The 13264-nt window shown below is 54.0% G+C and overlaps 1 protein-coding gene across 1 annotated transcript; it reads right to left on the reverse strand.

Moving 5' to 3' along the window:
* Positions 515 to 2414, reverse strand: LOC8079464 (UDP-glycosyltransferase 72B3). The gene has a single exon (XM_002438582.2). It carries the CDS (start codon positions 2278 to 2280, stop codon positions 826 to 828), a length of 1455 nt encoding a protein of 484 aa, XP_002438627.1. The 5' UTR covers positions 2281 to 2414; the 3' UTR covers positions 515 to 825.

Raw genomic sequence — 13264 nt, forward strand, 5'->3', positions numbered from 1 at the left:
GCAACCCTCAACGACCCGCATCACGTTACAACCACAACCATTCTTACATGGTAATCAGAGCCTAGGAGAATAGTTTGTTTCTTTATATATTATTCTCTCATATACTTCACTAAAGCAACATAACTTTTACTACTAAAAAACTTGAATGAAGTTATCTTCTCATACTTTTCCATGAGATCTCAAATATTATTCTCATACAACAATATCCTAATTAAATATCCAACTAATTTAATATTTGCTTATCTAAAATTTATGTCTCTAAATTTCTGTAGTAACACGTAGGGAATTATCTAGTAATTGGAATGAGCAACCCTTTCTATGATGACACATGTTCTATGGGGCATTCAAGGGGCAACAAGAGCCTATATATATATATTTTAATCACCGTACCTATGATTTTTTAATATATCCATGCCATCCCATCAGATTGCTAAGTAGCTAGCAATAGCTTCATTTAGTCATCCCATCGGTTGCTAAATGCTAATGCTAAGAGCAGTAGTTTAGCAGCTACCAGTTAGAGTGGTAATGTCCGAATGGTCACGGACGTTGAATCCTTTGCTGGATGGTCGGATCAGGTGCTACACTGCTGCTGCATCTGATCTAGGTCCCTCCAATGATTATTTACATGACCACACAAATGAAGATCAAACAAAGAAACGACCCACTGGTCCTCTCTGTAAACTTAATCCTTGCATACATAAAACTACGGGAGATTCAATTCAAGAACATACAACTCATGAGATTTTGTCTTAAAACTGCAGACATACTCTGCTGGGCAGAGCATTGCAATTGCAATGCTAGGTGTTCTCGATCGGGCACCTTCTGCTAGTTCGCTTCATCAGCTTCCCACTTCTCCACCACCTCGTCAAGCGCCGCCGTGGCGGCGCCACCGTCACGGAGTCCCTCTGCCGCAGCCTTCTGCAGCTCCGCCACCTTCACCCGCACCATGGCACCTTTCCCTTCCCCTGCCATCAGCTCCCTCACCACCGCTGCGATGGTCTCCTTATCCTTCCTCTCCGGCAACCGTATCGCCGCTCCTACCCCCTCCGCCAGCATCACCGCGTTAAGCCGCTGCTCGGCGAACAACGGCCAGGCCACCATCGGCACGCCGTGCACCAGGCTCTCTAGCGTCGAGTTCCACCCGCAGTGCGTCAGGAAACCTCCGGTGGCCCTGTGTGCAAGCACCTGTGTCTGCGGTGCCCACGACGGCACCAGGAGACCCACGTCCTTGGTCCTCTCCAGGAACCCTTCCGGGAGGTAGACGAAGGGGTCCTTCTTGCTCTCTGCGTTGTAGTAGTTGTCGCTGAGCGTGCCCTCGTCGCTGGGGCTGCGCACCACCCAGAGGAACCGCTGCCCGCTGAGCTCCAGCCCGAGCGCGAGCTCGTGCATCTCCTCCTTTGGCAGCGCGCCGCCGGACCCGAACGAGACGAAGATGACCGACCTGGCCGGCTGCCGGTCGAGCCACTCCAGGCACGCCGCACGCGGTGACGGTGGAAGCGCTCCGGCGCCATCAGCTTCGCTTCCGACGAACTGCCGTATGAGTGGACCGATAGGGTACACAGGTGGCCGGCCGGACTCTGGCTGGCGAAGCACCTCGGCGACCTCGGGCTCGACGGCGTCGAAGGAGTTGACGAGGATGGCATCAGCTTCACGGTAGCGCTTGGCAAGGTGCACCATCACCGAGAACGAAGGGTTGGACCTGTCCTGCAGCGGCGAGGGTACGTCGGACCCCGGGATGGGCACGCAGCCGGGCAGGCGCACCGGCTCGGCGAGGTCCCGGAACTCGCCGGGGACGGACGCCGCGAGGTCCGGGAGGTCGAGGACGAGCGAGAGCGCGTGGAGGTTCATGGGTATGAAGAGGCAGCGCGTCCGCACGCCGGCGTCGCGCGCGGCGTCGAATGAGTCCATCCCGAACTGGTCGGCGACGAACGCGACGAGGCGGGTGCCGGTGGCGGTGGCCATGGTCTCCCCGAGCTCGGAGAGGAGGCGCGTGAGCGCGGGGAGCGACCGCGCGCACTCCTCGGACATGCGCGTCTCGATGGCGGCGCCCCGTGGCAGGTCGGAGAGGTCGACGGGCGGGAGGGAGAGCGACGACACCGCGGGCGGCAGCGAGGCCAGGAGCGCGCGCTGCGTTGCCGACGCCGTGGACGCGAAGGTGATGAGCGTCGCCGTCGCGCCGTGCCGCGACGCCAGGCGCTTCGCCAGCTCCGCCAGCGGGATCAGGTGACCCATCCCCGGCGTCGCTAGCATGGCAACGTGCGGCGGAGGCCCGGCCTTCATGATCGCTCGCTCGGTCCCGGGTGTCTTGGACTTGGTGGGGGTCTTTTCCGAGTGGTTTTCCCGGTGTTTGGAGGCGATGGGTGGCTCTTGATGCGCACAGTCAAGATTGAGAGTTTTGGGTGCAGGTGTGCTGCGTTTTATACGCATGAACGAAGAGGTGATCATACATTATACCTACACACAGTGACTGGTATGTTGTTAGTCAAAAAGCTACTCTGACTCAGCTTTAAGCTCAACTAACATTTGGTTATTACAAAGCTAGTGTTGTTTGTTTGTGTTGGTTACAAAGCTAGTGTTGTTTGTTTGTGTCGGTTGAGAAGTAGTAGTAGTCACCGTAGGTGAAGGTTCCCGGCCGGCCGGCCGCCGGAGCGCCGAAGCATGCATGGGCGTTGATAACATTATCGTGTGGAGGCTGGAGGGTCCTACGGCGGCGGCAGCCTGGTGGTGCTCTGCATATGGCCGTGCCGTGGTTCAGCCGAAGCTTCGATCGCCGTGACATCACGCGTGACCGTCGTCATGCACGCATCTGATGCAGACTGATGTATTGATGACTCTGAACAACCGTACCTACTCGCCAACATCAAGGTCTGGTTTATGGCCTGTTTAGATTAGGGTTGAAAATTTTCTGGGTGTCCATCGGATGTGTCGGAAGGATGTCGGGAGGGGTTTTTAGAAACTAATAAAAAAACAAATTACATAGCTCGTCAGGAAACTGCAAGACAAATTTATTAAGCATAATTAATCTGTCATTAGCATATGTGGGTTACTGTAGCACTTAAGGCTAATCATGAAGTAACTAGGCTTAAAAGATTCATCTCGCGATTCTCAACTAAACTGTATAATTAGTTTATTTTTTTATCTACATTTAATGTTCTATGCATGTGTCAAAGATTCGATGGGATGGATGAAAAAATTTTGGGTGGGGAACTAAACAGGGCTTTAGTTCCCAATAAATTTTGCAAAATTTTTCAGATTCTTCGTCACATCAAATCTTTAGACGCATGCATGAAGTATTAAATATAGATGAAAATAAAAACGAATTACACAGTTAGGTCGAAATTGACGAGACGAATCTTTTGAGTCTAGTTAGTTCATGATTAGACAATATTTATCAAATACAAACGAAAGTGCTACTATTCCTATTTTGCAAAAAGTTTTGGAACTAAACAAGGCCCAAATAAAAGTCAATAAGACAATGTCCATGGGAAATGTCATTTCACAAATCTAAGTGGTATATGAAGAAAAATAGCAATTTGGTTTTTCTCGTACCAGTTGCAAAAGATGCGGACCACGGACATTATCCTTGAACTAGTTGCTCTTGTTAGAATCTTAGGAGGCACCAACTTTTTTTTTTTTTTGCTGCCTTTTCTATTCTACACGCGCCAATACTAAAAGACGGACGCCAATGCCAAAAACTGGGCGCTAACGCTGAATCCATATGCAAAACTTATTTTTTTTCTGTGCGTAGGTAATTTTAATCTGTATGTAATATAAAAACCCACGAAATAATTATATTTTTCTGTGCGTATGTACTTTTTTCTGTGAGTTTAAGAAAATCCTGATAGAATAATGTCAATTTTTATGTGAGTGTGTATTGTTTTTCTGTGTGTATTCTCACGCACATAAAAATGATACAATTGTTATGTGGGTTTTCATATTTTTCTGTGAGGATATTTTCATCACTATTTTCTATAAATATTAGATAGTGTTTTCTCCCGTTGCAACGCACGGAATCTAGACTTGGTTCTATGTACGTGTGGCCTGGATACCGAATAGCAATATTATACTTAGGGGAGTCCTGATTTTTTGTTTTCTTGTTGTCATACACCTTCATCTATATTAGCCGTGTTTGGATGGAGCACGGGGGATGGGCACCAACTTCTCTTCTTAAGATTCTATATTTGTTCTTTGTTTTCTATTGGGATTGAAACTCTCGTGCTGAACTCGACTCCTGTGCGGCATAGTCATGTATCCGATCATCGTGAAGACCGAATCCATGATAGCCAGGTGTCGGCGTCTAGACTCGTGGTGTAGGCACTAACAAGTATAAGTCTGCATGACTACCCAAACTTGGATGGTGATGCATGTGAGACACAGAGGGTTTATACTGGTTCAGGCCAAGAATGCCCTACGTCCAGTGTGGTTGTGGATTCTATATAACCTTGCACCGAAGGTGCTTATAGTAGGGGGTACAAGCTGGTCGCAAGAGAGGGCTAAGTCCCAGGTCTCGGCTTAGTGGTGGACAGAGTGGTGATCGTTGCTCTGTGAAAGAGTGCGGTGGGCGTGTGCGTGAACCTTCTGAACCTATCCTTAGTTGTGAACCCTGGCTCCCCTTTTATAGCCTCAAGGGAAGACAGGTTTTTACATGAGTAGATTTCTTCTGTTGAATGGTGAAACCACAGTTCCGACCCTGTTGAAGCTGGTCCATCTCGTCCTTGGGGGATGGTTGACAGTATGGCTGCTCCTGTAGAGAGTTACCGAGCCCTGTAGGGGTCGCGAGGGTCGGATCGCCGGCACTGCTGCACATTCTGTCAACAGTGGGAAATGACCTCAAATAGTGGTGCTGACTAACCTCCCCCATTCCCTTTCTACTGTGAGGCAGTAGGCCACAGTGAGAGAGGTAAGGATGCATAGTGACAGAGGTAAGGCTACAGTGACCGGGGTGGTTGGAACAGTCGGCGCCCTGCCCTGCTGCGGTATGGGAGTCATCGCGCTTGTCAGTTCGGGGGTACGGGCGCCGACTGATGGAAGTCTTGTCGACCTGGTGGAGCGGGGTCCAGCACCTGAGCCCAGATGGGATCGGGCGAGTCGGAACTTGCGTCCGAGGCCCTGAGGGGTCGGGCGAGTCGGAACTTGCGTCCGAGGCCCAGGCCCTGAGGGGTCGGGCGAGTCAGAACTTGCGCCCGAGACCCTGGGGGGTCGGACGAGTTGAATGAACTGGGGCCCATACCTTGGTGATTGTGGTTAGTATGTTTTTTGCGTTTTTTATTGCTCTGATTTGGGTATCCCTCTTTATGGTACCCGACAGTAGCCCCCGAGCCTCTGAAGGGGTGGGGTCACCTCTTTAGAGGTTCTTTCCCCAGGGACTGCTTGTTGACTGGGAGCTTTTTTACTTTTCTCCGTAGGGTGCGCGCGAGCGCACCCGCCGGGTGTAGCCCCCGAGCCTCTGAAGGGGTGGGGTCACCTCTTTAGAGGTTCTTTCCCCAGGGACTGCTTGTTGACTGGGAGCTTTTTTACTTTTCTCCGGAGGGTGCGCGCGAGCGCACCCGCCGGGTGTAGCCCCCGAGCCTTTTGGAGGAATGGTATTATTCCTTCAAAGGCTTTTACCCCTTGCAGCTATAGTCTGGAGTATTTTTGAGGGATAGGTTGCACGTTCTTTACACGTAGTGCCTGTTCCCATGGTGCGAGGAAGCCCCCGAGCCCTTTCCCCAAAAGGATCGATCAGGTTCTTTCTCGTCTTATAATTGCGTCCCTCATTCTTCCTTTCGCTCGGAGGAGGGGTGGGTTGTGCCGTACTACCCTCGATGGGCGAGTGACGATGCTTCCCGGGAGCTACAGGCGGGTAGATCCAAGTGGATGTCCGAGTCCCATTCGTTAGGGGTCAGCTAGTGGCCTTATGGGCACATCTCAAAAAATACCCGAGGGCAGTCACAGCGGATGTCGGAACCGTTCGCTAGGTTCCGAGGGCTCGATGCCTCCCTCGATGGGATCCCACTCGCGTGACACCCGCATGGGTCTCAGATATGACTTGTAAAGATGCGCCGACTCCCCGTGGGGCTCGGTGAAAGGTCCTTGTTTGGTTTTGGTAATTGAGTGACAACTTAGGTGGACTAATAGTGTTTATATGAGATACACAAGAGATTAGTCCACAGGTGATGATGTGATGATGGAGGAGCTCATTGCATATGAGACATGACATGGAGTCATGTGACCAAGGTGGAGAAGATCAAGATGAGGCTTGGCTTGATGGACCGGTTGCAAGAGTGAAGGGCAAGTCGGAGGCTTTGAAGCGAGGGACCGCGTGTGACGGTGAAGCTTGAGCAAGACTTGGCGCCGATGGACCGAGGCAACGGTGAAGAGCAAGTGAGGTCAAGATCAATGAACCAATACGGTCGCGTGATGATATGAAGTGGATCATATCATTTGATGATTGGTTGGTGCATGTGTTGCATCAACATTGGAGGAGATGGAATGGAAAGCGCAAGGCAAAGGTATAACCTAGGGCTTTTCCATTTCACCGGTCATAGGTGTGTAGAGAAGTTTATGACCGGATTTAGGATAGATGGCCGTACTATCAAGAGGGGCAAACTTGTTTGCATATGGGTCATCTAGTGCCACTTGAGCGATCTAACTTTGCATACGTGTTAGGATCGAGTGGCGTGGCAAGTTGAGAGGCTAACTCCTTTGGGAAAATATTTGTGAAAATGCTAACACACTTGCACATAGTGGTGTACACTTGGTGGTGTTGGCACATTTGCAAAGGAGAAGGTGTTGATGTTGATTTTGTTCAACTTGGAGAAGAGAGAGAAGTCTTTCGGTGTTCTCCGGACATTAGGATGGCTTTTAGAGTGGAATACTGCTTTGATCCCTTTTGATTTGGATTGAGTATTCATATATTGGATAGTACTCTAAGTAAGCTTTCCAAAATGTCCAAGATCATCGAATTTGGAGTTCGGAGCTAGAAGTTAGCAACCTAACAAGTTGAACTGCAGGCACAGGACGCTGAGAGTCCGGTGCGCACAGGACGAGTCCGGTGGCACAGGACGCTGAGAGTCCGGTGCGCACAGGACAGTCCGGTGTCACAGGACGCTGAGAGTCCGGTGCTGCTGCAAGTTTGCGTTGCTCTCTGCGTGTGAGTCCGGTGCGCACAGGACGCGTCCGGTGTGAAGCAGCAGAGCGTCCGGTGCTACTGTTCCAGACGCGCGTGCGTGTGCTAGCCGTTGGCGGCAACGGTCAAGTTCAAACGGCTAGTGACACGTGGCTGTTTTTGGAGCACAGGACGCACTGTTCCAGCGTCCGGTGCTACCTATAGTGAGTCTGGTGCTCACGACTTTTGCCCAGTGAAGGGGCAACGGCTAGTTTAGCCCTTAGGGCTATAAATAGAAGTGGTGGGCGGCCTTGGCTGGGGTTGAGCACCCTTGGGACTTAGTGTCCATGCTTGGAGAGTGCTAGTAAAGCCTCTAACTCACATATACTTGATAGTGATCATCCGATTGTGTGAGTGAGCGATTCTAGTGCGTTGCATTGAAAGATTGCATCGAGTGGCACTAGGTGTTCGTGTTGCAAGCCGGTGGTGCTTGTTACTCTTGGAGGTTGCCACCTCCTAGACGGCTTGGTGGCTTGTGACTCCGTCGAAGCACGCAAGGGGATTGTGCGGTGCTCCGGAGAAGAGATTGTGAGGGGTACGGTGCTCACCCCGCGGGGATCGCGAAGAGCAACTCTAGTTGAGCGAGACGTGAAGAGCGACAAGTGGTCCGGCCGGGTCAAGTGCTAGAGCTTGTGGTAAGCACTCCACGTGGGAGAGTGTGACTTGCAGGTCACCACTAGCAAGAGGACCGGCGGCAACCTTGGAGCTTGTCTCAACGGGGACGTAGCTTGGTGGCAACCAAGTGAACCTCGGGAGAAAATCATCGTGTCAACATTGTTCTTCCCGTTGGTTGGCAAAGTCCCTAACACAAGCTTGTTCTTACATTTATATACTTGTGCTTGTGTAGATGCTCTTATAATTAGTTAGCTTGTGTAGCTTGCTAGTTACCTTCTTGCTTATGTAGCTAGAAGTAGTTCCCTTGCGTGACTAATTTGGTTTGTGTAACCTTGTTAGTCACATTGCTTAGTTTGTCTAGCTAAGTAAGTTGCGCTCTCTAATTTGGCATTGGTTGCCTTGTTTTTGAGCTTGCTAGTGAGCTTAGGCTTTGTGTGCTTTGCCTCACTAGTTTGTGTAGGAGCTCCCCCGGTTTGCAAAGTACTAGTTGCATAGGTTTGTGTGACCTTGCTCCTAGAATTGATTAGGTGAGCTCTTGCTAAGGTAGCACCTTGTTTGCTTGTTTAGGATCTTTTCAAGGTGCTAGAGAACTTAGATAGAGGGGTGTAGTCTTGGCTAGGCCGATAGATTTAATTCCGCATTTGTTTTCGGCTAGCCGGTGCGTTAAGTTTTAGAAAGGACTATTCACCCCCCCTCTAGTCCGCCATCTCGACCCTTCACTTGGACCTTGGCCTCTATTGTGCTCATCTTCAGTCATCCCTCGCTCAGTCATCCTGAGGCGACTGTTCGAACCTGTGTCGCAGGTCAGTCTCGCAACCTCTGGAACGTAGGTGGCCATGGCCTGGGGATTTTGGGCCTCGAAAGGCTTTTTTTTCAAACTCGTTTTGTAGTGTCGGGGTCGGGCGAGACGGAATCTGCGCCCGACGGGAAACCGCCTTGCAGTTTCTGCTCGGGGTCGGGCGAGAGGAGAACTGTGCCCGACGGAGACCTTCCTGCGACGCTTGGTCAGCGGGGGGTCGGGCGCCGCGTCCCCTAGAAGGAACCGCCCTGACATAACTTTTCAGGGCGCTTCTTTTGAGACGCGGTGCGTGTGGAGTCGAAACGGCCGTGCCGTCTCGCGCTGGGTGGATGGGACGTTTCACCTGTGAAATAAATGCGCGCGTGCGGGGGGCGCGAGAATCGGAGGGAGTTGACGCTTCGAATTTTTCACCTGGGGAGTGGGCGACGGTTGCTCTTCCTCCCTCTTGGCCTTCTTCGCAGGGGGCATGGTCATGGTGTGCCCCTTCTATAAAAGCAGCCGCTGGGGGCTTGGTTTCTTTCCTCTTGCTCCTGCGCCACAAAGCCCTTGCCTCCTGCCCTTTCTTCTGCCGCCATCTCTTCCACTTCCGCCGGGCAGACACTCCTCTTCCTCCTAAAGCCATGGCCGGCGTTGAGGCGTGGCCGCTCTGAACGTGACCAAGTCCGCGCTGGAAGCGCGCGTGAAGGTCGGGATTCTCCGTCCTCTCAAGGACGTCGGGTTCCCGGAGTGGATCGTTCCTTCGGCGAACGACAGGGAGCCAAACCCGCCGCCGGGCTATGTGGTTTGCTTCCTGTCGTTCTTAGACCGGGGGTTCGGGATCCTAGCCGGTCGCCTGATCAGGGCTATCCTCCACTACTACGAGGTGGAGCTGCACAACCTGAATCCCAACTCGGTGATGTAGGCTGCCGTCTTCACCACGGTTTGCGAGGGGTTCCTGGGGGTTCCTGTCAATTGGAACCTCTGGCTTCACCTCTTCAAGGCGGACATGTCGGCCCGTTACGTGGGGAAAGAGAAGATCCCCCTGCGAGCCGGCGGCTGCACGCTGGAGCTTCGTCAGCAACGGTCCGGATTGTACATCTGGAGCTCGATGCCGTCGTCAAACCGGGGGTGGCAGAGCGCGTGGTTCTACCTCCGGAATGACGGCGGTCTTCTGCCGAAGTATACCGAGAAGATGGTGACGGAGGCCCCCCAGAAGTGGGCGTGGGGCGCTCCGTCAGAGGAGCAGAAGAAGCTCGCCCCGCTTCTTGCGGGGCTTCAAAAGCTGCGAGAGGCCGAAGTCACCGCGGCCACGGTGGCGATCGCCTTCCACAAGAGGAGTCTGCTTCCGCTGGCCCAGTGGCGAGCGTACATGTTCGAGATGTCTTGAGACGTCCCCTGGGCCGGGACGAAGATGTTAGCCGAGCCGATATCGGCCTCGGACATCACCGCCCGGGTCGAGAAGACGACGCACCCGGAGATGAAGAATTCCCGGGTGGTGCCGATGCGCCCTGAAAAGGGCTACATTTCCCTGGTAAGTGTGGATTTTTTGCGCCTTCTTCTCTTTTCCTTCTTGCCTTTTTCTTGACTCCTGATCGTTCGCAGAGGATGGGGGTCGTCAAGGATTCCCTGCCCCCTGTCCCAGAGGACAAGGAGATCCGGGCCAAGAATCTGGCCCGGAACGAGGAGCAAAAGAAGGCCAAGGAGGACAAGAAGGCCAAAGCAGCGCGGAAAGCGCAACGGCGGGAGATCTCCGCCAAGAATCATCGTGAAGCCGGGAAGGCGGGGGTCGCCCCGCCCCCCTCTCCCGAGACTTCAGTCTCGGAGATAGAGGGCGGGGGCGGCAACGCCGACTGGCTTGACGAGCTGATGGAGGAGGACGACGTGGTCAACCCTGCAGGCGGGGGGACCGAGGTTCCAGAGGGGTCAAAGGCCCGAGGTGGGTCGGAGGCCCCCGAGGGGACCCAGGCGCCGGGGGCGGACAGTCCGTCCCCCACATCATTGCGGACGACGAGGACAGCGCCCCTCGTGAGGGTTCAGCCCCCGTGGGTCCTCAAGAGGGGGAGAAGGCGTCGGGGGCCGAGCCTGAGGTGCCACCTCATCCGGTAGTGCCGGAGAGTCTGGCCGAGCCCTCCCCAGCGTCCGGGGCGGGAACCGGTGCCCTGGTGGGGGCGTCGCAGGCCGAGGCCACCATGGTGCCCCCTGCGCCGTCGGCAGGCGAGACGGGGGTTCGACCGACGGCCCCTAGCGCCGCGGGAGACCCCCAAGGAGCTCCGAGCTCACATAAGAAGTCTGCTCCCCGAGCGAGGTACATATAGGATTTCTGATCCTTCTGCTGATTTTTTGTTTTTCTCTTTCTTCTAACCTAGTGTTGTTCCCCCAGCCGTAAGCAAAAGGCGCCCTCGGTGGCGCTGGCCCCCCTGAAGGCTGTAAAGAGGGGGGCTCAGTCGACTCCTGGGTCGGCTAGGCCTGTGTCGCCGCCGCCTCCGGACTACGAGGAGGGAGGGCGCCACCAGGGGCAGGATACGGGGGCGCCGAAGCCCCAAGGACCGGAGGAGACGGCCCTTGCCCCCGGGGTTGCGTCTCCTCCGGAGGATGCTGATCTGGGAGGTGTGGTCCGACCTGCGCATGCTGAGGAAGGCCGAGCCATCGTGGCGTCCAGCGCGGCGCCCGAGGCCCCCGCGGCGGGAAGGGAGGAAGATACCGGATGGGGCAAGAGCCCCGTAATCTGGCCTAACCTTGGCGTTGCCGAGGGGGGAGCCAGATTCGTTATGGACGACCCGTCGGAGAATTACCTCTGGCAGGGTCTGGAATCATGTGGGCATCCAGCGTCGAGGCCATCAACCGAGCTTCTCAGCTCGTGGCCCGGGACATGTTTAATTTGGCCCAGGTAAGGTTTTCACCCATGTTGTAAAGTATGTTTGTTCTTATTTTGCAATGCTAACTCCCTGTGTGACTTCCAATTCTGTAGGCGCTCAAGGCAACATCCCTGGAGAAGTCAGTTTTTCTCCGCCGGGAAAGGGATGCCTGGGCGTCTTATGAGAACGAAAGGGCTGCCAGGGAGGCGGCCGAGGGGGAGCTCGTGAAGGAGTGCGAGATTTCTGCCGAGCTCCGGCAGAAGTGCTCGGCACTGGCCATCGAGGCTCGGGAGGCCCGGGACAAGGTCGCCCCCCTGGAGGAGAGGATTGGGGTCCTTGCCCAGGAATACGAGGTGCAGAAGGCGGCGGCTGAGGGGTACAGGGGTGAGGTTGCTCGGCTTGAAGCTTTGCTCGCCGAAAAAGACCTTGCCCTGAACCAAGCTCAGACTGACCTAGCCGGGGCTCTGAGCCAGGTGGCCCGCTGGCATCAGAGCTCGGCGGAGCACGAGAAGCGTGCCGAGGGTAAGACTTGCGTCCTTTACCTTGGACCCCTTTACACTTTCGAGTTAGTCTTTTCTGACTTTTTGTTTCTTACTCTGTTTTTTGACAGAGTTAGAAAGGAAGGTGGTTGAGGCAACCTCTACTGCCGAGGCCCTGCGGAAGACCCTTGACGCCGAGGCTTCGGACCGTTCGGCTCTTGAGACCGTGGTCACCTCGGCATGTGAGGGGCTTGGGGTGTCGGCGTCGGGATCGTCGCTGCGGAGTCGGGTCGAGGCCCTTTACTCCCGGGCCGGGGAGAGGATGAGGGAGGCACTCCACGCCGGGGTGAAGAAAGCCCTGGCGGTGGTGAGCTCTCACTATGCCAGCATTGACTTGCCGGCAGTCTGTGAGGGCTACGTTCTCCCGGATGATGAGGCTGAGGCCCAGGAGGAGGTGCAGAGGCTTGAGGACGCCGCGGCTGCCCCCGGAGATGCCTTGGCCACCTTCTTCGACGACGAGGTGGAGCTTTCGTCCCTTGGGGCTCAAGGACCTGGGGAGATAGGGCAGCAGGACCCTTAGTTTTCTTTTTTCTTTGTGTGGGTGTTGAGGCCAGTAGGCCTTGTATCATATACACAATGTTAGTGTATGTAGATATTTGTGTAGCTGCTTTTATTAAGCTTTTTTCCTAAGTGTCTTGTCTTCTTTTTCCTTATGCCGATCCGACCTCGGCAGCGCGAGGTCGGGTAAGCTACTTAGAGTTTTGCGCTAGCCAGAGTCCCTGAGCCTAAGTCTTTTTCCTTTTTCCTTAGTGACTTTTAGAAGTCCAAATCCGTCCCCCGAATCTAAGGTGAGCAGAGGCGGTCTTTGCTCGTGAGCGCAGATCTTCCCTCGGGCTCATGCCTTAAGATTTAGGGGATGTGTCTTTGGTTTCTTAAATCTTTCTAGGAGAGAGGAAGAAGACCTTGGGTCGGGGTTCCTTTGACTTGAGCGAAAAGAGGAAAAAGATTTGGAGTCGCCACAGGGGGTTCCCCCCTTGTTAGCCCCCGAGGGAGGCTCGAACTCTGCTAGGCAGGTCCGAGTCTCCCTGATAAAAACGGCTCGGACTCTGCTAGGCAGGTCCGAGTCTCCCTGATAAAAAAAAGACCATATAATTTGAACTTTCATTTATTCTTCCAAGGTGATGAATAAACGAAGAAATTTTTACAAAGTCCTAAGGGTAGAAGCGACGTAGCTGCTCTATGTTCCATGCATTTTTGAAGACCTCCCCTGCCTAGTTGGCGAGCTTGTAGGTGCCGGGTTGGAGGACTTCAGCGATGACGAAGGGTCCTTCCTAGGGGGGTGTAAACTTGTGACGACCCTTGTTGCTTTGTCTGAGCCTTAGCACCAAGT

The sequence above is a fragment of the Sorghum bicolor genome, chromosome 10, assembly GCF_000003195.3.
Source record: "Sorghum bicolor cultivar BTx623 chromosome 10, Sorghum_bicolor_NCBIv3, whole genome shotgun sequence".
In the NCBI taxonomy this organism is placed as follows: domain Eukaryota; kingdom Viridiplantae; phylum Streptophyta; class Magnoliopsida; order Poales; family Poaceae; genus Sorghum; species Sorghum bicolor.